Below are 21,460 nucleotides of genomic sequence, written 5' to 3'. Positions count from 1 at the left end.
AGGTAAAGCTGCCACCTGTCATGTCGATCTGAGTCCTAGCTGCTCTGCTTCCAATCCATTTCCCTGCAAATGCACTTCAGAAAGCAGCAGCAGATAACCCAAGTGATTGGGCCCTTGCCCCCATGTGGGAAACCTGGATGAAGCTTCTGACTCCTGACCTCCACCTGGTCCAGGCCTTGTCAGCATGGCCATCTGGAGAGTGAACCAGCAGGTGGAAGATTCTCTCCTACTCTCTCCTCTCTCTCCCTATCTCTAACTCTGCCTTTCAAGTAAATGATTAAATGTTAAAAATGTAGAAATAAGGCTGCAAAGATAAGATGGACAAGTGGAAGGGAACAATTCATTCGTCTGAATTCAGAGTGGACAAAGAAGCAGGGCAGAGGTTTATAGTTACAAAGGGGAGGTATGTGAGGCTGCTGCAGTGTGGGGGCAGGGAGCACTGGACTGGGAGTCCTGGCATGGCCCTGCTGCATAGGAGCGTGAGCTTGAATGGGTTCTTGGTCAGTTTCTTCTCACTGAGTTGAGCCTGGCTGGGGAATGAAATGGGAGTGAAGTTCCATGCCCTTATGAGGCACTCCTCTTTTTGCACATGGGATGGGCAGTTGAGAGCAGGGCTGGTCCCATTAGGGATGGAGACTAGAAAATCACCTTGCCCAGGAGCTGCCTGGCTGCTCATCAATGTCCCGTGAGGCAACTTGTGAAAGGGGGGAAAAAAACCTCTGAAAAATAGACAATAGATGTGATAACTCAGGCTACCTGATTTTCAGCTCCACATTTTATGCTTAAAAATGATGAGCTAAACTCCGGAGCCTGTCATTCAAATCCTGTAAAGGCATTCTACACTCAATTAATTTAATATGGAAGATAGAGTGGGCCATTCATCCACTGAGGAACAGAAGTTTCTGATAAAGTATCCAAATTGAATTCTGCAAGTTAGAAAGAAAGGGGATTATCCCTTTTTGCATCGCTTGACTGCAGAGCTGGCTGCTTGGTTGAATCAGCAGAGCCCTGGCTTTGGAGAAGCTCTGAATGTGTGTGGAACCAAAATTCATTTACGAATTTTCCACCTGTGAACTTGTAGGGGTGTGGAGCTGGGTACTATCTAACCGCCTGGAGATGTACAGATGGCCTAGCTTGTCACCACAGATATCATGTATAAAAATTGGGCAGTCATGATAGTTGGTATGGTTACTTGACAGAAACCTAAGCAGGGTCTTGGAGCTGTTAGCAGGACCTGTGTTCGCCCCTGGCCCCTTCAACTGTGTGATTTGGGTTGAGGTCTCTGAGCAACAATCTACAAGCACTTGTCATACCACCAGCCAGGCTGTCGACAAGGCAGAGTACAACATGTGCACTCAGGCCCAGGGCAACGTGTGTGACATTGGCTGTGTTCCCATCACTCTCTGAAAGGTGTATTTTGCAGTCTGGATTGAACATCAGTGACTAATATTATTATTTGAAGATTTGTTTATTTTTATTGGAAAGGTAGATATACAGAGGAGGAAAGACAGAGAGGAAGATCTTCTGTCTGATAGTTCATTCCCTAAGTGGCTGCAATGGCCGGAGCTGAGCCAATCCGAAGCCAGGAGCCAGGAGCTTCTTCTGGGTTCTCCACGCAGGTGCAGGGTCCCAAGGCCTTGGGCTGTTCTCAACTGCTTTCCCAGGCCACAAGGAAGGAGCTGGATGGGAAACGGGACTGCTGGGATTAGAACCCGTGCCCATATGGGATCCTGGCACGTTCAAGGTGCTAGGCCACCATGCCGGGCCCTATTATTTTTAAGATTTATTTATTTATTTATTAGAAAGGCAGAGCTAGAGAGAGAGAGTGAGAGGTCTTCAGTCTCACTGGTGGACTCCTCAGATGACTGTAGCTGGAGTTGGGCTGCTCCTAAGCCAGGAACCAACAGCTTCTTCCAGGTCTCCCACATGGGTGCGAGTGCCCAAGCCCTCCCACATGGGTGCGGGTGCCCAAGCCCTCCCACATGGGTGCGTGTGCCCAAGCCTGGGGGCCACCTGCTGCTGCCATCCCAAGCACATGAGCAGGGAGCTAGATTGGAAGTGGAACAGCTGGGACTTGAACCAGTACCCACATGGTATACTGGCCCTGGCTGCTGTGGAGCGTGAACCAGCAGGTGGAAGATCTCTCTTCCTCTCTCTGTGTCTCTGCTTTTCAAGTAGATAAAAATAAATAATAATAATTTAAAAATCCTTGAAAATTGCATAGGCTTAGGATAGGTAGAATCTGAAGGGGCTTGTGGTGCTGTCTGGCCTGGAAATGAGATGTGGCTAAGCAGAATTTGAGCCGAAAGCTAAGCTGAAAGATGACCTGAGAGAAAGGCTTTATCTAATGCACTGATGAACAGGAAATTGTGTAGTTTCTTTTGGCTGCAATGCCAGACACTTGTGGCCTTGCTGTGGGGTGACATCCTGAAACATGAATTGCAGATGCCTGACCTCTCCCATGTCACAATGAGCAGCACAGCACCCTGCGGAGTGTGGGGCTGGCACTCCGCCTGTCCAGCACTGGGAGGACCGTGCTGGACTATACTGGGGAAAGATCCACATTCAAAACAGTTTCCACTGAACGCAGGGTGTGCTGTCAAGTGCAAGAATTGGCCACTGGAATCATTTTGGGTTACGGATGTCTGTAGTTTGAAAGGCTCCCCAATCTCTGGGCATCACCTGTGGGTGCTCTTAGAAAGAGGGCCAGCCTGCACCTCTCAGATGATTGCTTTTTCTCAAAGATACCTGAAAGGCCCGGTGTTTTCCCTAGGCTAAGTCCTTCCCACATTCCACGGGTGTCTAGGAACTCCTGCAGTGTCTCCCAGATGACACAAGGGGTCACTGTGGGCAGCCACCAAGGACAAGGAGCTTGGCACCCAACACCGGAAGCAGGCAGGAGTTGGAGAGAGAGCTGTGGGTTGAACTTTGCCCTACTGGAGGTTCATCTGTCAGGATTTGCTGTTTTGGGTGCCAAACCCACCCATCCCCCCACAGTGTCAGTGTCTCTAGCTGGCTGAGTTACCCCTTACCATCCGGGCCACCTGTTTTCCTTTCCCAGGGTGAGGGAGTCCCCTTTCTCTCCCTAGCCCTTCCCTCCCAACTCCATAGCTTTCATTTGTCCCATTCCCAATCCCCAAGTCATCTCCCCACCTGCATCTAGGGATGGACTCCTTCCAAAGGTGGCCTTGCCATCTCTGTTTCTCATGGCTAACACGAGACCAGCAACAGTAGATATCTGATACCTCAAGAGCCTCTGAGTGTGCCCAGGGCTCTGCAAGCCTGCTCTGTGAACTGCCTCACAGCTCAGGGCAACCCCATGAGGACTTGATAGATAAAGCATAAGTCAAGTCCAAGTATGGGTAATGCAGGTTGCCCAACACTGCCTGGAGCAAGAGTTTAAGTGCCTTGACACATGTGCACAATCTGAATCTTTCCTGATGCCTTCTCTTGTACTGTAGGATTATTCACTCATTTTTCAGGTGTTGTTCACCACCATTTGCTATTGCTTGGAGGCACATAGCTCCTCTGCAGGATGCAGCTGGATGGTCCAAATCCTGTATTGGCAGGCACTGACTCTTTTTAACCCGGGCAAGGAAGTGGGGCCGGGCCAAGGGAACCCCGAGGAGCAGGTGACTCCTGGACCTTTCCTGCTGGACTCCCATGGACATGCTTTCTCAAACGCCCCGAACTCAGTCCTCTTCTTCAACTTGATGTGTAGTTTTCTGTTAGGGGCAGAAAGTTCACTGTCATTTCAATTTCTCATTTTGTTTGCTGCCAATGCAAAAACTGACTGAGTTGTGAGGATTCTACCTCCTTTAAAAACTTATTTTCATTTTATTTGAAAGTTACAGACAGAAAGAGGAAGTATCTGTGTCCCACCTGCTGAGTCACTTCCCAAAAGCCTGCAACAGTCTGCACTGAGCCAGCCCGAGGCCAGGAGCACAAAAGCCATGCTGTCTCCCACGTGCATGCCAGGGACCCAGCCATTGAAGCCATTGTCTTCTGCCCCCCAGGATATGCCTTAGCAGGACATTGGATGAAAAGCCGGAAGAGCCTGCAGACAGCTCCAACAGGGTCTTAGCTGGTGCACTAAACGCCCAGCCTAGTCTCAACATTCCATGAGTGTGCACCCCTTGTCTGACATTCTCTTGTCCCCTTTGCTCTGTGCCTGAATTTCTGCTTTCCTTCTTTGTTTTTGTCAAATTCAGTCCAAATGTAGTGGAACAATGTGTGTTTTAAAAACACAAATGTGAGGGGACTTCTAAAGGTGCGTGGAAAAGTAGAATTAAAAGCTACATCAAAAAACATTCATTTATTTTGGTGCAAAAAATGAATTGGAATCCATGCATCATTTTTAGGGCAATATGCACATTTTTTTTTCCATGAACATTTTCAAATCCCCTTGCAGCAGCCTGATCTTCCCTTTAAAACCTTCCAGGGGCTTTCAGTGGCCTTTTGGGAAAGCATTAGAACACATAAGCCAAGGTTTATTGATCTCCTAAATGATCGTCTCTATTTCTTCAGCCCCTCTTAGCCCCTTCCTCCAGGCTCTGACCTAAGAGGGCCAGCTCAGCTCTCTCTTGCCTCTGGGCCTCACATCCGAGCTTCCTCTGCCTGGAACACCTGCTTTTTGGCTTCTGCTGCTTGCATCCTGTGTCCAGCAGGTGTTTCCTGCCTCTGAAGGATGCACCTGTCTGAGAGGCCCCTCCTCTGAAGCCCCTGATGCACGATGCACACCTCACACCCGTTAGCGCTCAAGGTCACAGGAACTCAGAAAGGAAAGGACACCAGTGTTCCCCGCCACTCATGCTGCGGTAGCAGAAAGTGTCGTTCCGGGCCCAACTTGGCCGCTGATCCAGGGGGACAAGTTGCTCATCCTCCTGGGGCCTCAGTTTCCAGAGGAGTAACATGAGCAGGTTAGAGGCTCCTTTGGCCTTGATTACTTTTAAAATTGTAGTTTACTTATTTGAAGGGCAGAGCTGGAGTGCGAGAGAGTGCGTGTGAGCGTGTGAGCGAGTGAGCGGGTCCGAGAGTCCTTCATCTTGCTTCTGGCGGTTCATTCTCCATATGACCACAACTGCCTAGCTTCATCCAAAACAAAGCACTAGGAGCTTGTGGGTTTCCCAGGTAGGTGCAGGGGCCCAAGGACTTGGGTACTCCCTGCTGCATTAGCAGGGAGCTGGATTAGAAGCAGAGTAGTTGAGACTCAAGTGGTGCTGCAGATAACGGCTTTCCTCGCTATTCCTCAGCACAGACCGCTTCTTCGGCTTTTTGTAGCAAAGAGCGCTGGTGTCAGATTCATGGAGTGAACTGAGCCTGTGTGTGGTGGAAAGGGCTGTATGGGGTTTGGAGCCAGCATACTTGGACTCCAACACTGTGTATTCCCTTGCTTAGGTTTGGCTTTGGGCAGGTTACTTTGTAATGTTCCAGGGTGTGGGGGTCCTCACTTATGGAGCAGGACTGGCGATAGGGCCTAGTGGGCAGTTGGACAAAGTAGATAAACACATGGAGAATTCAGAGCCTGCCTGGGGAGAGAGAGGGCATGATCAGCATGGGTGATTGGCATGGGTGACCAGTGTTGGCATTTGGAGAGGTTGACGACCCTGGCAGGTGCATTGGAGCCTGGTGACGAAGCATAGAGTTTGAGAAGCTGCTTTGAGGAGGGTACTCCCAGAAGAAGGACCTATGGAGATGGAAATCTCCATCCAAACATTGCTTGCTTATCCTGGAATGGGGTTGCAGGAACAACCAGACAACCTGACCCTGCTGGGAATGTTTGTACCTCCACCAGAGATGGGTTTGCCTGGGCCTGTGAGTGCCAGTCTCTGCATGTCCATGCAGCCCCTGTAGGGTTGGCCCACTCTGTGTAAGTGTCCTGGGTCTCTGGGTGAGTCTGGGGTCTATCTATGTGCTGCCCGTCCCCGGTCCTGGTCTGTGCAATACACAGACTGGGCTGTGAGTCTGAGTGATGGCGTTGTCTCTGCTTTGCCAGTGCGCAGGTCCAAGGCAGCTGATGAGGAGAGGAGCCGTGGAGCCCAGCGTGCCCGGGATGAATACCGGCGCCACTCACTCCGTGCCATCCAGAAGGGGACAGTCGCTGGCCTCAGCTCCATGTTCCAGGAGCTGGGCCAGAGCCACGAGCAGGAAGCCAGATTCTACCACCACCTCCCAGGCCCCGGCCCGCCCCTGTCTCTTGCGGTGCCTGATAGGTGAGTGGGAGGATGCGGGACAGCATGGCTGAGGCGGAGCGTTGGGCAGGAGCAAGTGACCATGGGATTGCAGTCTTGGCTACGCCCCTGACTTGCTGCCAAGTCCAAGGCTACTCATTTCTCCTCTGTGGTAGTCAGTGTACCCAGTTTGTATAAAGGGGTAGGAGGTAGACAAAATAGGGTAGGTTTGGATAGCTCTGATAACTTGGGAGTTGGGAGATTCTTAACAGTTTTGGAGTTGAAGCAATGTTGGATACCTTCTTCTCTTCCAAATGTGCGTGCCTAGTTGTGGACACGTTGGCATGCACTCCTAAAGATTCATGCCCCCCAGGTTCAGAGCTTGCAGTGACAGACCTCAAATGACTTGAATGTGGCCTGATGACCAGAACCAGGGTTTGTAGCTTTTTGAAACCACAGGTACTGCCGGAATCATTCCCAGCTCCAGTGGCAGGGCTGCAGAACAGTGACTGAAGGCAGGAGGGTCCTTACGTCTGTGCTCCCTAAGGGTTCAGTGGGCAAGGTCACTCAGGTGACTGTCCATGACTGCCAACCCTGATGGTCAAGAGGTCCTTAGAAACCTTTCTGACCTCCACCTTTCTCTATCTTTTGCCTATCCTGGCTCGTCTCCTTCCCTGTCCTGTCTTTTCTCCCTCTGTTAGTACTGAACAACCACTGCCCTAAGCAAGGGCCAGAGGTGGGATTTGCATACCCGCTGGCACCCCCTAACCATAGCTGTGGAGTGTTCTGTATGGATATACTATAGATTGTATATCAAAAACTCTTGTCTATGGACAACAATGCTATTCCAGCTCCTTGGTTATCACTAACAGTGTCTTTAAGGAGCAGCCTTTCACTTTTCATATATACAGCTATTATTTGCAAAAGAAATCCCTAAAAGTGGAGTAGCTGGGTCAGGGGAGGTGTACATTGAAAATTCTTACAGTGATCATCAACTTGGCTCCGACAGTGATGGTGCCAACTGGGGTGGGGCGGGGGTCCTCTCAGCCTAACTACACGAAAGACAGACTTCTGTGTGGGAAATAACATCTTAGAGCGTTTCTACTCAGGAGGGAGACTCCTGAGCATTTTGTACGTGCTAAAGGACCATTGCGATTTCCTTATCTGTCTGCTTGCCCCTGCCCCATTTCTCTTTATGGGCTGGTCTTTCCCTTATTGCTATCCAGGAACTCCCTAAATGCCGGGAAGGTTGTCATCTCTCTTTTGACTTTTGGAATGGAATTTTCAGGCATGCAAAAATGCTTGATATCTTCTCTCTCTCTTTTTAAAATGATGCCAGATTTCCCCTACAGTTTCTGGATTTTAGTGCATAATTGCAAAAGCCTTCTGCTCCCTCTGTGCTCGGAAAGAAAGCCTGTGCTTTGTTGTGGAACTCACAGGATGAAGCCCCATGACCCATGATGCGACCCAGCTCCAGGCTGGCTGTGTGTGGGCAGCGTGGGAAGGGTGGCTTTCACAGTGGGCCTGGGGTACACCCTGCCATGGAGAGAGTCACTTTCTGCTTTCCTCCTGTGGTCGCCCCACAGGACGGGCGGCCCTGAGCTAATGCTCTCAGCTCATTGGCACCTGCTGTGCCCAGCACACCCTTGTCTATGCTGTGGGGTGAACACAAGTGTGCCTCTCCTAGCATTTACATTCTGGGAAATCATACTTTCCTGCTCAAAAATTCTCTGCTGAGGCACAAATTCAAATTCACTGCTTAGAAACAGAGGGAGAAGCGGGAAGAAGCTTTCTTGGCTGTTATTTATAACCTCCCTTTTGCCTTCTAAGGAGCCTGAGTCTTTGAAACTTGAAGAGATTTTTCCCCCTGAGCACAGGGATTTTTTTTTGTGGGGGGAGGTGGAAGGAGTGGAATGCAATTGCAGGGGAAGAGGCTGGGTGGGGCAGGGCTTCCTGGTGCTGCTTAGTCAAGAGGAAAGGCATCCGAGGTACCACGGGGAGATGGGGAGGTCCTGGGGAGAAGGCCCCTTGTGGGGTTGTAGGGTGAAAGCCGAGTCTGGAGAGGTGCAGACGTGACAGCCCTTGGAGAACAAGATTGGGGCCATAACATATGCGATAGAACCTCACCTCCTCCTTTCTTCCTTATTCATTTAAATTAAATTTTTATTTTTGAAGATGTTTACATTGTTGATCAGAGTGGGAAGGATTAAGGGTTAGGGGAAAGTACGTGTTATCATTGTTTTCAAATTTTATTTCTTCTTCCTGTATCGGGGGAAGAGACAAGGGGAGAAGCCATACCCGGCCTCCCAACCACCCCAGTACTGGGGATGGGCAGTGGCCACCCCATTGTCGACGCAGGTCCTGATGTAGTGCTTGCTCCGAGGGGTCTGCCCGAGTGGTTTTGTTAGTTCTGCAATGCTGTCGATCTCACTGATTGAAGGCTGGCACGGTCGACCTTACAGTTTCCATTCACCTCGATTTTTGCTGTCAAACATTTGGCTGGGTTTGTTCAATTTCCTCTGTTCTTCCTCTTTCATGGCACCAGATGTCCTCTGCAGGCTCCAATGGGCTGCCATATTCTCTGTGTGTATCTGGGCCTGCTGTCCACTGCTCTGTTTCCTGCACTGAGGAGGACAAGCCCTCCCAGGAAGGCCCAAGGGCCCAGGCTAGGTGACTTGGGCCCCGCTGGACCTTTACCTTCCCCTCCCATGCTGCCCCTGAGGCTCATGGATCCAGCACCCACTGTGCAGGTAGGTCCAAGGACCTGGGTGAGGTGATCCGGGCCCCACCAGGCTGCCCCCAACCCAGGGGCTTACCGCACAGGCAGGCCCAAGGACCCACGCCAAGTGATCTGGGCCCTACTGGGCCCACTTCCCCCAGGGCTCACAGACCCAGCACCCATTGCACAAGCAGGCCCAAGGACCCGGGCCAGGAGACTCTGGTTCTTCTTTTTTTAAAGTATTAATTTACTTACTTGGAATATAGAGCGAGAGCGAGACAGACAGACAGACAGACAGACAGAGAAAGATATCTTCCATCTATTGGTTCACTCTTCAAATGGCCATAACAGCCAGGGTTTAACCAGGCTGATGCTAGGAGCCAGGAGATTCTTCTAGGTCTTCCATGTGGGTGCAGGGGCTCAAGGAACTGAAAGCTGTCCTCTGCTGCTTTTCTAGGCACATCAGCATGGAGTTGGATTGGAACTACGGTTGCTGGGATGTGAACTAGCACCTGTCTGGGTTGCTGGTGTTGCCGGCTGTGGCTTAGGCCACTATGCCACAACACCGCTCCCCTCTGTGTTTATTCTAACGTCCTTCCTGGAACATATAATATCCAACTGCCGTTTCTGGATGTGTGCATGTGAAATGCATTCATTTTAGGGCAGGTAAAACACACAAGCAGCTTGCAGGGCAGAGCTGAGCTTGTCTCAGAGGTCTGGCTGGGGGCAGCCAGAGAGGAGAGCTGGCATTTCTTTTGTCAAACAGAAAGCGACAACAGTGGTGAACTCAGTATGCCAGGATGATGAGGTGGGTAGCAAGGACAAAATAAGCATCTACTAGGTTCCTGTCACTCAGCTGGAAACACCAAAGAGGTCGTGGGTGTTTGAGGTAGGTCATGACCCTGGTTGCTCAGAGGTTGTATTTCCCAACCGTAGATCAGTATAGTGCAGCTGTACCATGGATTTATCCAACAGATGGAGGATATCCAACAGAAGTGGAGGATCTGTGATGTGTCACATACTGTCAGACTCTTAGTGTAATGCAAAAACAGTAGGGTCTCTTTTGTTTGTTTGTTGTTTTTTTAAAGATTATTTATCTTGTGGCCCCAGGTGGCCACAATGGCCAGAACTGAGCTAATCTGAAGCCAGGAGCTCTTCCGGGGTCTCCCACACGGGTGCAGGGTCCCAAGGCTTTGGGCCGTCCTCGACTGCTTTCCCAGGCCACAGGCAGGGAGCTGGATGGAAAGTGGAGCAGCTGGGATATGAACTGGTGCTTTATGGGACCCTTGCGTGTTCGAGGCAAGGACTTTAGCTGCTAGGCTACTGCGCCGGGCCCAAGGTTATTTATTTATTTATTTGAAAGGCAGAGTTACACAGAGAGGGATAACTGGAGCCAGAGAGAGAGAAAGATATTGATCTTGCATCCGCTGGTTCACTCCCCCAATGGCTGTAATGGCCAGAGCGAGGCTGATCTGCAGCCAGGATCCAGGAGCTTCTTTTGGGTCTTCCAGGCACTTGGGCCATTTTTCACTGTTTTCCCAGGTCATTAGCAGTGTGCTGAATTGAAGATGGAGCCCCAGGGGCCAGGATGGCATTGGTGGCTGAATGCTGATGCTTCAGGTAGTAGTTTTGTGTGCTACGCCACAACCCAGCCCTAGCCCCAGCAGGGGTCTTGTATGGCCACTCTGTAGAGTTCAAGAACCATAGCTCAGACACAAAGCCATGACAGTCTCGGTGCACATGAAAACATACTGGAAAAAAAATCTGTTTGGGGGCTGGTGTTGTGGTATAGTGTAGTAACCTGCTACCTGCGATCAAGCGTCCCAAGTGAGCATGGGTTTGAGGCCTGGCTGCTTCTCTTTTCGTCTGGCTCCCTACTTAGGTGCTTGAGAAAGCAGCAGAGGAGAGTCCTAGTGCTTGGGTCCCGGCCACCCACATGGGAGACCCAAGGGGGGTTGCAAACTCCTGGCTTCAGCCCAGCCTCAGCCACTGCAGCCATCTGGGGAACCCACCAGTGGATGGAAAATCTGTCTGTATGTCACTCTGCGTATTTGCAGCTTACATCATAAATAAAAGATGTTTCTTTAAAAAAAAAAAGTATTCAATTAATCTCTCCTGCCCTTCCCGTGTTCCTCCTCACCTCTCTCTGAATCTTCAGCCTATTGGTCCCTTGTCCACTCTCAGCCAAGTTGCAGTTTTGTTTGCCCCCTTCTCCGACTCGTCTGCCCATGACCTCATGGGAATTGCAGGTGGAAGTTTCTCTCTTTCTCTCTCTCTCTCTCTCTCGTCCTGATTCTGCCTCACCAATGCCTGGGAAGCTATGCTGATACCCTGCATATTTCCCCCATGGCCCTTCTCAGATAGCCCCTCCTAGCCTCTTCTCACTCCTACCTGCCAGGCGTTTTGAGGGCGGGGAGGGAATATGACATGACAGCTGGTGCTCTGCAGCCTGCCAAGGGCCTTGGAGTACCCGGGCTCACTGAGTCCTCTCTCTGGACGTGATGCACACTCCTTTTTCTCAGCAGCCCTCCCCGACTCCCCTTCTTCCCTCCATCCCTGACTCTCCCACTCTTCTCCTCCTCTCTCCTCGGCAGGACTTGGGAGCGGCCACTGCGTCCTGTCTCCAGGGAGGTCATCATCCGGTGGTTCAAGGAGGAGCAGCTGCCTCGCCGAGCTGGCTTTGAGAGGAACAGCAGGGGCATTGCCCCCTGGTTTCATGGTAGGATCCCATTCCAGGCCTTGGGGCAGGTGTTGGCTGCATCTTCGCCTCTCTCTTGGGTTGGGTTGTGGGTTCTGAAGGACTGCTCCTGTCAGAGGTAGAAACTTGAGGCCGCACCCTCTCTGGGCTTCTTCCGCAGCATCTTGGAGTGGGATCTGGGAGAAGGGAGGGCCCAGGAGTGAGCCTGGGGCCATCCTCTTTGTGCAGGGGACAAGTGTTATTCTGCCCTCTACTGCCACCACGTGGCCTTTGTGGCTGCCGCGGTTCCAGGCTTAATCCGTTTCCTGTTGCTCCAATTCAACACCTGTGACCCAGTCATTCATGCAAAACCAGAAGTTGATTGAGTTCAGGATTCTGGAAGCTGAGAAGTTCAAGAACACAGCACTGGGTCTGCTCTGCGTCTGGCAAGGGCCTCGTGCTGCGCCACCTGGTTGCAGAAAGCACCACATGGCGGGGCAGAACAAGTTACTAGCCTGAAATACCATCTTGGAGGGGGGGAATCAAAGTCTCTGCTAACAGTGAGTGGCCTGGAGGGTGGCAAGATTACAGATCTCATGTGTAAGCTTTTGGGGGACACATTCAGGTCCCAGCAGCTCCTGTAAGGCGTCGAGAGACCTTGCCTCTGTTCCCATAGGACGGTGAGCTCTCACTGGACCAGAAGCTCCAGGTGGGATGGCCCCTCGTTGTTGTGTCTGAGCCTGCACCCCTAGACCCTGGCCCCTGGTAGGCTCTGTTGCAGGTGCACCCTTGGCCCTGTAAGCAATCTGTTGATGGAGTGAAGAGATCAGGGTCTGATCCAGACCAAACGTAAGAGCTGGGGACCTCCTCGGCATCGCAGTCGTCATCTCACAGATAAGAGCAGGGAAACTCCAAAAGGGGAAGTGTAGGGGGTCACCAAGGGACTGACAAGTTCAAGAAGGGATCTCAAGACTCAGGGTTGCAGTCCAGTGCTGCGGACACACACATTCCCCAAACGGGAAACTGGGTGTGACTTTAGCAGAGACGTGGGGCAGGGATATAGGACTGGCCGCTGGCCACTCATTCCCTCTGTGTGACTGGCTGCCGCTGTACAGAAAAGTACCCCAACACTGAGCCCATGAAGACAAGCACTTGGTCTTGACTTGTGAGTTTCTTAACCAGCTGGGCAATTTTTCTTTTCTTTTCTTTTTTTGTTTTGGCAATTTTCCTAGTACAGATCAGACTCGAGGGTGCTTCACTGACCTTGGTCACGTGAGTCTGGGCAGCTGGCAGCTCAGTGGGGATGCTGTCCAATCCGGGATGGTCTGCTCCGAGACACATCCTTCCTGCTGCACATCCTGCAGCAGCCTGGCCCAACCTGCTGGTTTTTCTGCATAAAGTGCATCTTGGTTTTGCTCCCAGAGCTTTTCCCTTTCAGCAGTAGAGAATTCGGGTTTGTCTGGGACCCTGTGGCTGGAACCGATCTGCACTGCCAAAATCAACTCCCACCTGACTGTCACCTGTCTCCGGTCCATTCCTGCTAGTCTCCTGGGAGCTTGTTCAGCCTCTGTCTTCACCTATTTTTGCCCTAATGGTGGCCACTGCCTCTCTCCCGGCTGGCCAGCTCCTGCATGTTCTTGGCTCTACCCAGCTGAATAAATAGACAGGTGGGTGAGATGCTTGGACCCCCAGAGTCCCCAGGCAGCTGGGGGAGTGGAGTCTTCATGGGCCATTTGTGGGCATGGCCCTTACCCAGCAAAGGCTGCTGGAATCTTAGAATAGATCGTGCAGCTTAACCGCCTGCTTATGTGGAGGAACTAAGGGGGAGGGTGCAGCCGAGGTGTTTTCATTTATCTTCAGCTTTATTCTCTACTGCGATGGGGGAAGAAAAAGTTAATTTCTGTATTGTCACCAAGCAAACAGAAGCAAGATTTAAATCTCACAATTTATGTAACCGGTTTTGCAATCTTCTGACAGTTGCACCAATCAAGCATGCGGGGATGTTGCTCACACGCGGAGTGGAGCTATTTAGTGACCAAGTTTTTCGTGATGCATGGCAGAACGGAAGGGAAAGACTCTCACATGGAGAGTGGCCAAGTTTCTTCGCCTAGGAAGAACTGTGTTGTATTCTTGGGTTTAAAGTCCTGTGTGGTCTGAGGGGATCAAATCATATTCAAACTATAGCAGGGGCGGTGGGTGGAATTCACCCTATGGCACAGATGGACTCCACACATGGCTTCCTAAGAGAAGGTCACAGTTCTCATACCAGAAGATGACTGAATATCATGGGCCATCGCCACCATGGGGAGAAAAATAGCATGATCTCTGCTCTCGTGAAACTGCCAGTGTAATCAGCAGGAGTGACGTTAAGCAAAGGGCCACGCCATCAGTATATATGCCCAGTGTAGTAAGTGCTACGTAGGACTCCGTGTAGCCAGTGCCCGGGTCATTGGCTGGTTGGTGCTACCTCCTGTATCCCCATCAGAAATGACATTAATGATTACAACCCGGCACATCTGCTTGGAGCAGACTGCCGTGGGCGTGGATGCTGCCTCTCGTGCATAAACACATCTAGAGCTAATAAGTCCGTTCTGAGAAACCCTTGTCTCAGCAGTTAGCTGTGGTTAAGTTTCATTTGCAGTGATAAAAAATGAAGGCATTTGAACTCATTCGTCACCATCTCTGTGACTTTAGGATGCTTTGAGACACCTTTGAGATCCAAGAGCTTCCAACCTCTTTAATGATATCATCTGGAAAGCCTGGCAATAAGAAAGGGAAGTCACAAAAATGAATGAGAAATAGCGAAGCGGTAATGGAGGAGTTGTCAGCTGGTGAGGCGTTGCTGCGGTGAAAGCTTGAAGAAATATGCATGTCCGATAAATTGAGACCCATAAAAAGGAAAACATCGTGGCTGGTCTGCCTTGGCTTCTTCCTATCCAGGGTGAAATGCTAACAGAGAAATAAAAAGAGCTCGTTTGGTTACTCAGGTTCAATTCCGAGCTAATGATTTCAGGGAATGGAACGGAGGCAGAGGAGGGGCTGGGCATGGAGGCCTCGGTCGGCTTGGAGGATTTGCTAACAGGAGGATTTATGGGTCCATTAGAGCGCCAGGTCCTTTGAGAGCATAAAGTGCCTTCCCTTTCCTGGGGCTGCTGCCGATTGGCATCAGTGGAGTAAGTATTTTGTTGGTGAACCTGAAGTTGTTGGTATTATTTGAGGGCATTCATGAGGAATCCAGACAGGTGGTTAGGGGAGGTGTCAGAAAGACCCCCCCCCAGGATTAGGATTGAAAGGTGCAGAAATACTGGGAGTTGGGTGCTGGATGCCTGCCTGCAGCAGTATTGATGCTGGTAGTGTGACAGTAAACTTGGACTTGCCGGCTAGGCCAGTTCACATCTTCCCTTCTGCCTCTGCTGCCACTGCTTCCCCCTATGTGGGAAGGGAATACGGCCCCCCATGAGTGTCTATTCACCATCTTGGCCTGGCTGGGGCTGCTGCAGCTACTTGGCTGGCCTTGAGTGTGGTCTCGGAGGAACTCCAGGCATCTACAGGTGGGCTCAGGTGCACCCTCCTCCGTTCTTCTCAAGGCCCTTGATTTGTTTGTTGGGCCTTAGTTTCCTAAAATCACTTCTGTCTATTTCTGTCTCTGACTTTAAAAAAAGTATATGTTTATTTTTATTGGAAAGGCAGATAAGATTTACAGAAAGAGGAGAAACAGAAAGATCTTGCATTTGCTGGTTCACTCCCCAAATGGTTGCAATGGCCAGAGATGAGACAATCTGAAGCCCGGGGCCAGAAGCATCTTCCGGTTTTCCACTTGAGTTCAGGGTCCCAAGGCTAGAGCTGAGCCAGGAGCTTTCTCTGGGTCTCCCACATGAGTGCAGGATCCCAAGGCTTTGGACTGTCCTCAACTACTTTCCCAGGCCACAAGCAGGGAGCTGGGTGGGAAGTGGGGCCGCTGGGATTAGAACCGGTGCCCATATGGTATCCTGGTATGTTCAAGGTGAGAACTTTAGCTGTTAGGCTACTGCACCAGGTCCGGGTACAAGATCTTTGTCTTTGTGTCTCTGCATTCTAAATAAATAAAAGATTAAAAGAGAGAGAGAAACAACACAAACTAGTAGACCTGGTGGTGTTGCTTCTTATGCTGTGCTCAGCCTTACAGCTGATCTGCCCCTGGAGGCTCGTGTGGGTCAGCCGCAGCAGGTTTCCTTGGCAGGATCCTCACAGTTCTTGCTCTACACGCAGCAAGTCTTGGGGGCAAGAGTTGGTTTTGCTCATCAGTAACTGGCCCACACATTCCCTTAGGCATTCAGCATGTGAAGCTCCTGATACCGGATGCTCTTGGGAAGGAAGGACCCACAAGGCAGCTGTGAAAAAACTCTGTTATCCCTCCACCAGCCTCGGTGGTTGGTGGAATTAGAAAGTCGTCAAAATCCTGCCCATTGTATTTGCTGCCCAGCTGGGAGGGTTGAGGAGGGTGGAGCTTGTTTAAGAGGCAGAGGTGGGGTGACTGGAGGGTGATTGATCTTTGCTAACTCCGCCCTCTTGCCTGAAAGACAGTCCAGGGAGGGGGCAACGTGTAGGGGGCAAAGGAGGCAGAGCAGCTCCTTGCAAGCTTCCTGTTCGCACCTCTTGGGGGTTGGATCTTCTGGGAAGTGTTCTTTGCATCCTGAGCTGGGAGGCTGCATTAGCTTGGCCTCACGCCACGTTACCATTGTGATTTCTGGGTCAGTGTAGCAGAGAATGCAGACTTTATAGACACTTCCTTCTGAGTCACCCTCAGCGCCTCCGGGAGCAGCCCAGCCAACTTCATTAGGCTGCAGGGACCGGGGCTGGGGCACCTCTGAGGACATCTCCCTCAGCAGCCCATGGTTGAGGAGATTGGGTTGTGGGGTGGTGGACTCATGGCCACTGGTACCTGCGCATGCTGGCCTTATTGCTAACATGTGTGGGATTCCCAATGGATTGAACACAAGCAATCATGCCTTCTTAGTTCTATGTTGTTGCATGTAGTCATGTTTGCTAAGAACTTTCACGCGTGTGTTAATTCTCAAGTCCCTTTATAAGTGTGATTGCATGACTTAACAGATGAGGATGGCAAAGCAGGCTTCAGGGAGGATCGAGGAAGCCCTCCCGGGCTGCTGCTGGGTCAGACCCATGACTTGGGGTTTGGGTTCAGGCTGTGGCTCCCTGCGGCAAACATGCTCCTTGCCTTCCTAGGCACTTCGTGTGAACAGATGGAGATGCTAGGTCAGCCCAGGCCTTTAGGGAGGCAGAAGCACAAATGACTGGTGGGCAGAAAACCCTAGAAAGGGCCGAGACGAGAGGCTGCAGGGGTGGGGAGACCCTTCAGAATGAGGGGCGGCTCTGACATGGTGAGAGAGGGATGGAAGGAGAGGGGTAGGCAGAGCCTACAGCAGGAGTGTAGCCCAGGGGACACCTTGGTCAGGCTGTTGGGGGTCTTGGAGCCAAGCCTGGCCCTGGGCAGTACAGCCCTTGCAGAATCCTGTGTCCAGTCCTTGAGTCCTTGTCTAGAAACTGTCTGGGATGAGTGCACCCATATGGAATTTCAGTGCGTGTAAAGTGAAGATTTTAGCTGTTAGGCTACAGCAATGGGCCCAACATGTTACTCTTTTAAAGATTTATTATTTATTTTGGCTAGACCAGCTAATCCTCCACTTCTAAGTGAGGCAATTCCACGTGGGAGCCAGTTCATGTCCTGGCTGCTCTACTTCCCATCCAGCTCCCTGGTTATGCCCTGGGAAAGCAGAGTTCCACCTCGTCAGTCATTCCTTGCTCACCCAGTGAATGTGGCGTCACTGGAAGAACAGCACACTCAGTTCAGCTCCTAGTAGAAGCTCTGCCGTCAGGCTCCCAGCTCTTGTTTGGGGGCCAGGGTATGTTCTCTGTGGACTGTGGTTGGAGCTGGCCAGTGCCTTCCTGACCCGTGAGATGCTGCAGGATGAGGCGCAGACAGAAGCCGTTGCTGACTTTCTAATCGGTTTTCTTCTGTCCGTCAGGAATCATCAGCCGAGAATATGCAGAAGATCTCCTGGAGAACATGGCCGAGGGGGCGTTTCTGGTCAGGGTCAGCGAGAAGATTTGGGGGTACACCCTCTCCTACCGCCTGCAGAAGGGGTTCAAGCACTTCCTGGTGGATGCCTCTGGGGATTTCTACAGCTTTCTGGGGGTGGACGCCAACCGCCACGCCACGCTCTCCGATCTCATCGACTTCCACAAGGTGGCCCCCAAGGCGTGCTGGGTGGGAGGAGAGAGGAGGTGCAAACCAGAACTGCAGAGTGAGCCAGAACAGGTGCAGGCTCTGAGCGACAGAGGCCAAGCTCTGGTTCATCCCCTGAGTCACACCTGTGATCCTGCCCCCGGGGCCTGGATGGGAAGTGGAGCAGCTGGGACACGGACCAGCACCCATATGGGATTCTGGCACATGCAAGACAAAGGTTTAGCTACTAGGCCATCACGCTGTGTGCCCCTAGGGCCAGTTTCTAATTTGTGTTGCCAACTAGTCTACAGATCCATGTTATTGTTTGTGTTTGGAACCTGTTTCGTCCTTCGCAGTCGCTTGTGTCACTCCTTCCAGTGAGTTTCAGTCTTGGGCTTTTTTTTTTAAAAAATAAAGATTTATTTATTTTTATTAGAAAAGCAGATATACAGAGGTGAAGGAAAGACAGAGAGGAAGATCTTCCGTTCAATGGTTCACTCCCCAAGTGAGCACAACGGCTGGAGCTGAGCCAATCTAAAGCCAGGAGCCAGGAGCTCTTCCAGCTCTCCCAGGTGGGGGTGCAGAGTCCCAAGGCTTTGGGCTGTCCTCAATTGCTGTCTCAGACCACAAGCAGTGAACTGAATTGGAAACAGGGCTGCCGGGATTAGAACTGGCAACCATATGGGATCCCGGCACGTGCAAGGCGAGAACTTTAACTACTATGCTATCGTGCTTGGTCCAGTCTTGGGCTTTTGTGCTAGGCTTCCACCATGGTCTCTGTAGTTACAGCTTCTGGCTCACCACTCTCCACCCTCCGTGATCCTGTGCTGTGGCTGCACCATTGCCTGCACGGCCTTTTGCCCACTCCCAGTTTGAGCAGTGCCCAGGATAGGATACGGCCTATGGGTTTCCAGCAGTGCTGGTATTGCTGGAACATGTTGACCATTAGGTCTGAGGGCCACCTGCCCACTTCTGTGGCTTCCCATGTTTCACAGCCCAGAATTGCTGCAGAGACTCCCCTAGGTAAGCCATTGTGGATGCCTGTGGGGGTCTTTCTCTTAGGTGGGTCCCTTGAACAGGCATTGCTGGAGAGGGGAGCATGCACGTGTTACTTAGATCTGTCAGATTGCCCTCCACAAGCATGTCCCTGCTTCGAGATCTGTCCCACTCGGTGAGGGCGTGTCCCCGCATTGCTGCAGTCATTTATGTTTTCCCCCATCAGTTGAGTAGACCCTGTAGCTCACTGTTGTTTAGCTTGCATTTCTCTGATTGCCACTGATGTTGAGACTTTGCATTGCTTATAGCCACGTGGGTTACTTCTGGAAACCTGTTTATCACCTTGGCCGTTCTGCTTCCAGTACTATTCCTCAACTTTCTCATTTTCATGGATATGATGGTACTTTCCATTTCCAGGCTCCTTAATTGGCTCTTTTTACATTCTTATTAGAGCCCAATCTTGTTTCATGGATGACTTAACTTCTTATCCCATGGAGGAGATTAATACTCCCCTCTTAAAGGCTGTTTTTGTTGTTTGGTTAGTGGAGTTAATAGATTCTTGGGAGTCAGTCTTACTGTTGAGGTTGGCATCTTTCCTTTATGATTATGACTTTTTCACTGAAAAGTTTATAAGTTTCCTTAAATGTTTATAAATATGTAAATGATCTTCCAAGTTTTAATTTCCCATGTGACTTTGGGAGCCAGGTTCTATTGCCCAAATCCACTCTCTGCATGCTGTGGGATCTGGAGTTGTGAGCAGAGAGCTTTTCTTGCCTTGGATGGGTCTGAGGTCCCTGGGCTCTGGCCTCCCAGGAAGGCACGTGCTTTCCTTATTTCATGGTTGGGGGAGGCCCCCGTTTGTTAATATGGGCCCATATTAACTTTGAAAATCTCATCCCATAGTCTCTCTCCACCGCCCTCACCCTCCAAGGATTCCTCAAGTTTTTGCTTTGCTCATGGGTTTCCTTTTTCACTTTGTTAACTTCAATATATGTATTTTTAAAAATTTATTTATTTTTATTGGAAAGTCAGACATACAGAGAGAAGGAGAGACAGAGAGGAAGATCTTCCATCTGCTGATTCGCTCCCCAAGTGGCCGCAATGGCTGGAGCTGAGCCATTCTAAAGCCAGAAGCCTGGAGCTTCTTCCGGGTCTCCCATGCAGGTGCAGGGTCCCAAGGCTTTGGGCCATCCTCAACTGCTTTCCCAGGCCACAAGCAGGGAGCTTGATGGGAAGAGAAGCAGCTGTAACATGAACCGGTACTCATATAGGATCCCAGCGCATGCAAGGCAGAGGACTTTAGGTGCTAGACTATTGTGCCAGGCCCAGATAAATGTATTTTAAAAGGAATGTTTTTCCCCATCAGTGTTAGCAATTTCTATGAACAGATACCTGATGTTTTGGTCTTGAACCTGTCTCTCTGGTGGATGCTTATTTCCATTTCTTGATTCCAAGTGAATTTTTTTTTGTTTGGTTGTTTTTCAGGAAGAAATCATCACCGTTTCTGGAGGAGAGCTGCTGCAAGAAGCCTGTGGCCAGAGGGACAGCCCGCCAGACTACCATCTGCTGTTTGAATGACTGTTTCTTTCTTTTTCACTCTATCCGTTGGATTCCTTTGGGAATCCTTTAATGAATTCTGATTCAGAATTTACCAGATTGATTCCTCGTGGCCTTTGAGAAGATCCAGCACCCTTCAGAGGAGCAAGTCGATGATTAGGACTCAGGGGAGAACTATATGGCGTGTGTGCCGCCGGTCCCACCCTGGTGGTCAGGACAGAAACTGCTCAGGCAGGGTTGATGCAACTCTTTCATTTCATGCAAATGCTGTTGGTCCAGGCCACTGTGAACTGAGCTCTCAGAGGGCATCAATCCTCTGGGAATAACCCGGAAGAACTTCAGTGCTGAGCCCTAACTACACGTTTGCTGAATGAATCAGCTTCTGAAAGTTTCCAACATCAACAATGTCTTTCATTAGTTCTTTCCTTCTTCCTGCTCCATTAAAGCACAATGATAAGCAAAGAAAGGGTTTCAAAGGGTTTAACTGGAGAACTTTGGTGCCGCATGGTTCATGGTGTTCATTAGCACCCACACTGACATTGTTGTGGGAATTACCTGAGTATTTGGAGTCCCAGCATCCAGGACAAATGACTGATGCTGCCCTGCCTTCTGTATTTAACGCCCCTTCTTCCGCCTTCCTCTCACTTCAAATCACATTATCGCCCTGTTTTTGTAATAGTGAGGCAGTGCTTTATGTGTTCTTACTGAGTGTCTTAGGACCTCGGGTGAATTGCAAATCCAAGAGAAGGTTGTGGATGCCCGAGGTGGCCTTGACTATCTAGGGCGTGGCTGAGGTCCTGCGGGTACTCCAGTGGTTAGCTCTGTCCGCGCGGCCCTTTGGAATTTGAGCTCACTGGCAGGCAGGAGACGGAAGGACTGGGAAACTGAAGTCTGAAACTGATGGGGCTGAGACCGGCTCAGCACTTCTCCTCCAGACGAGGGTCTGGGGCCTTGGAAGAGAGAGCGGAGCTATGTGAAGGCCCAGTGGAGGCTGGACTGCTGGACCCTTGCCTGCTTGTTTGTTCTTCTCTGCTGCCCTCCTGCCCTGCCTCTCTGGGATCCCACTCTTCATTCAGTTGGCAGCACTGTGCTTTGTCCATGTGGGCTCTGCGTTTTGG

At 50.8% G+C, this 21,460-nt stretch overlaps 1 protein-coding gene across 3 annotated transcripts in view; it reads left to right on the top strand.

The window, feature by feature from the left end:
• SH2D4B (SH2 domain containing 4B) overlaps positions 1-20,703 on the top strand; it is a 51,844-nt gene extending 31,141 nt beyond the window's left edge. For 2 of the 3 annotated variants that reach the window (XM_040970339.1, XM_040970338.1), the window contains exons 5-8: positions 5,996-6,212; positions 11,484-11,608; positions 17,590-17,810; positions 20,271-20,703. In XM_040970339.1, the coding sequence (XP_040826273.1) occupies positions 5,996-6,212; positions 11,484-11,608; positions 17,590-17,810; positions 20,271-20,363 (656 nt within the window). In that variant the 3' untranslated portion in view covers positions 20,364-20,703. The remainder of the gene's footprint in view (positions 1-5,995; positions 6,213-11,483; positions 11,609-17,589; positions 17,811-20,270) is intronic. The other variant, XM_040970340.1, reaches the window with a different exon arrangement.
• The last annotated feature ends 757 nt before the right edge of the window (positions 20,704-21,460 follow it).

Source organism: Ochotona curzoniae, unplaced genomic scaffold (assembly GCF_017591425.1).
Source record: "Ochotona curzoniae isolate NIBS_2020 unplaced genomic scaffold, NIBS_Ocur_1.0 scaffold_4763, whole genome shotgun sequence".
NCBI classification, from domain to species: Eukaryota; Metazoa; Chordata; class Mammalia; order Lagomorpha; family Ochotonidae; genus Ochotona; species Ochotona curzoniae.
The sequence above is the reverse complement of the archived record's forward strand: the minus strand, read 5'-3'. Positions and strand labels throughout refer to the sequence as shown.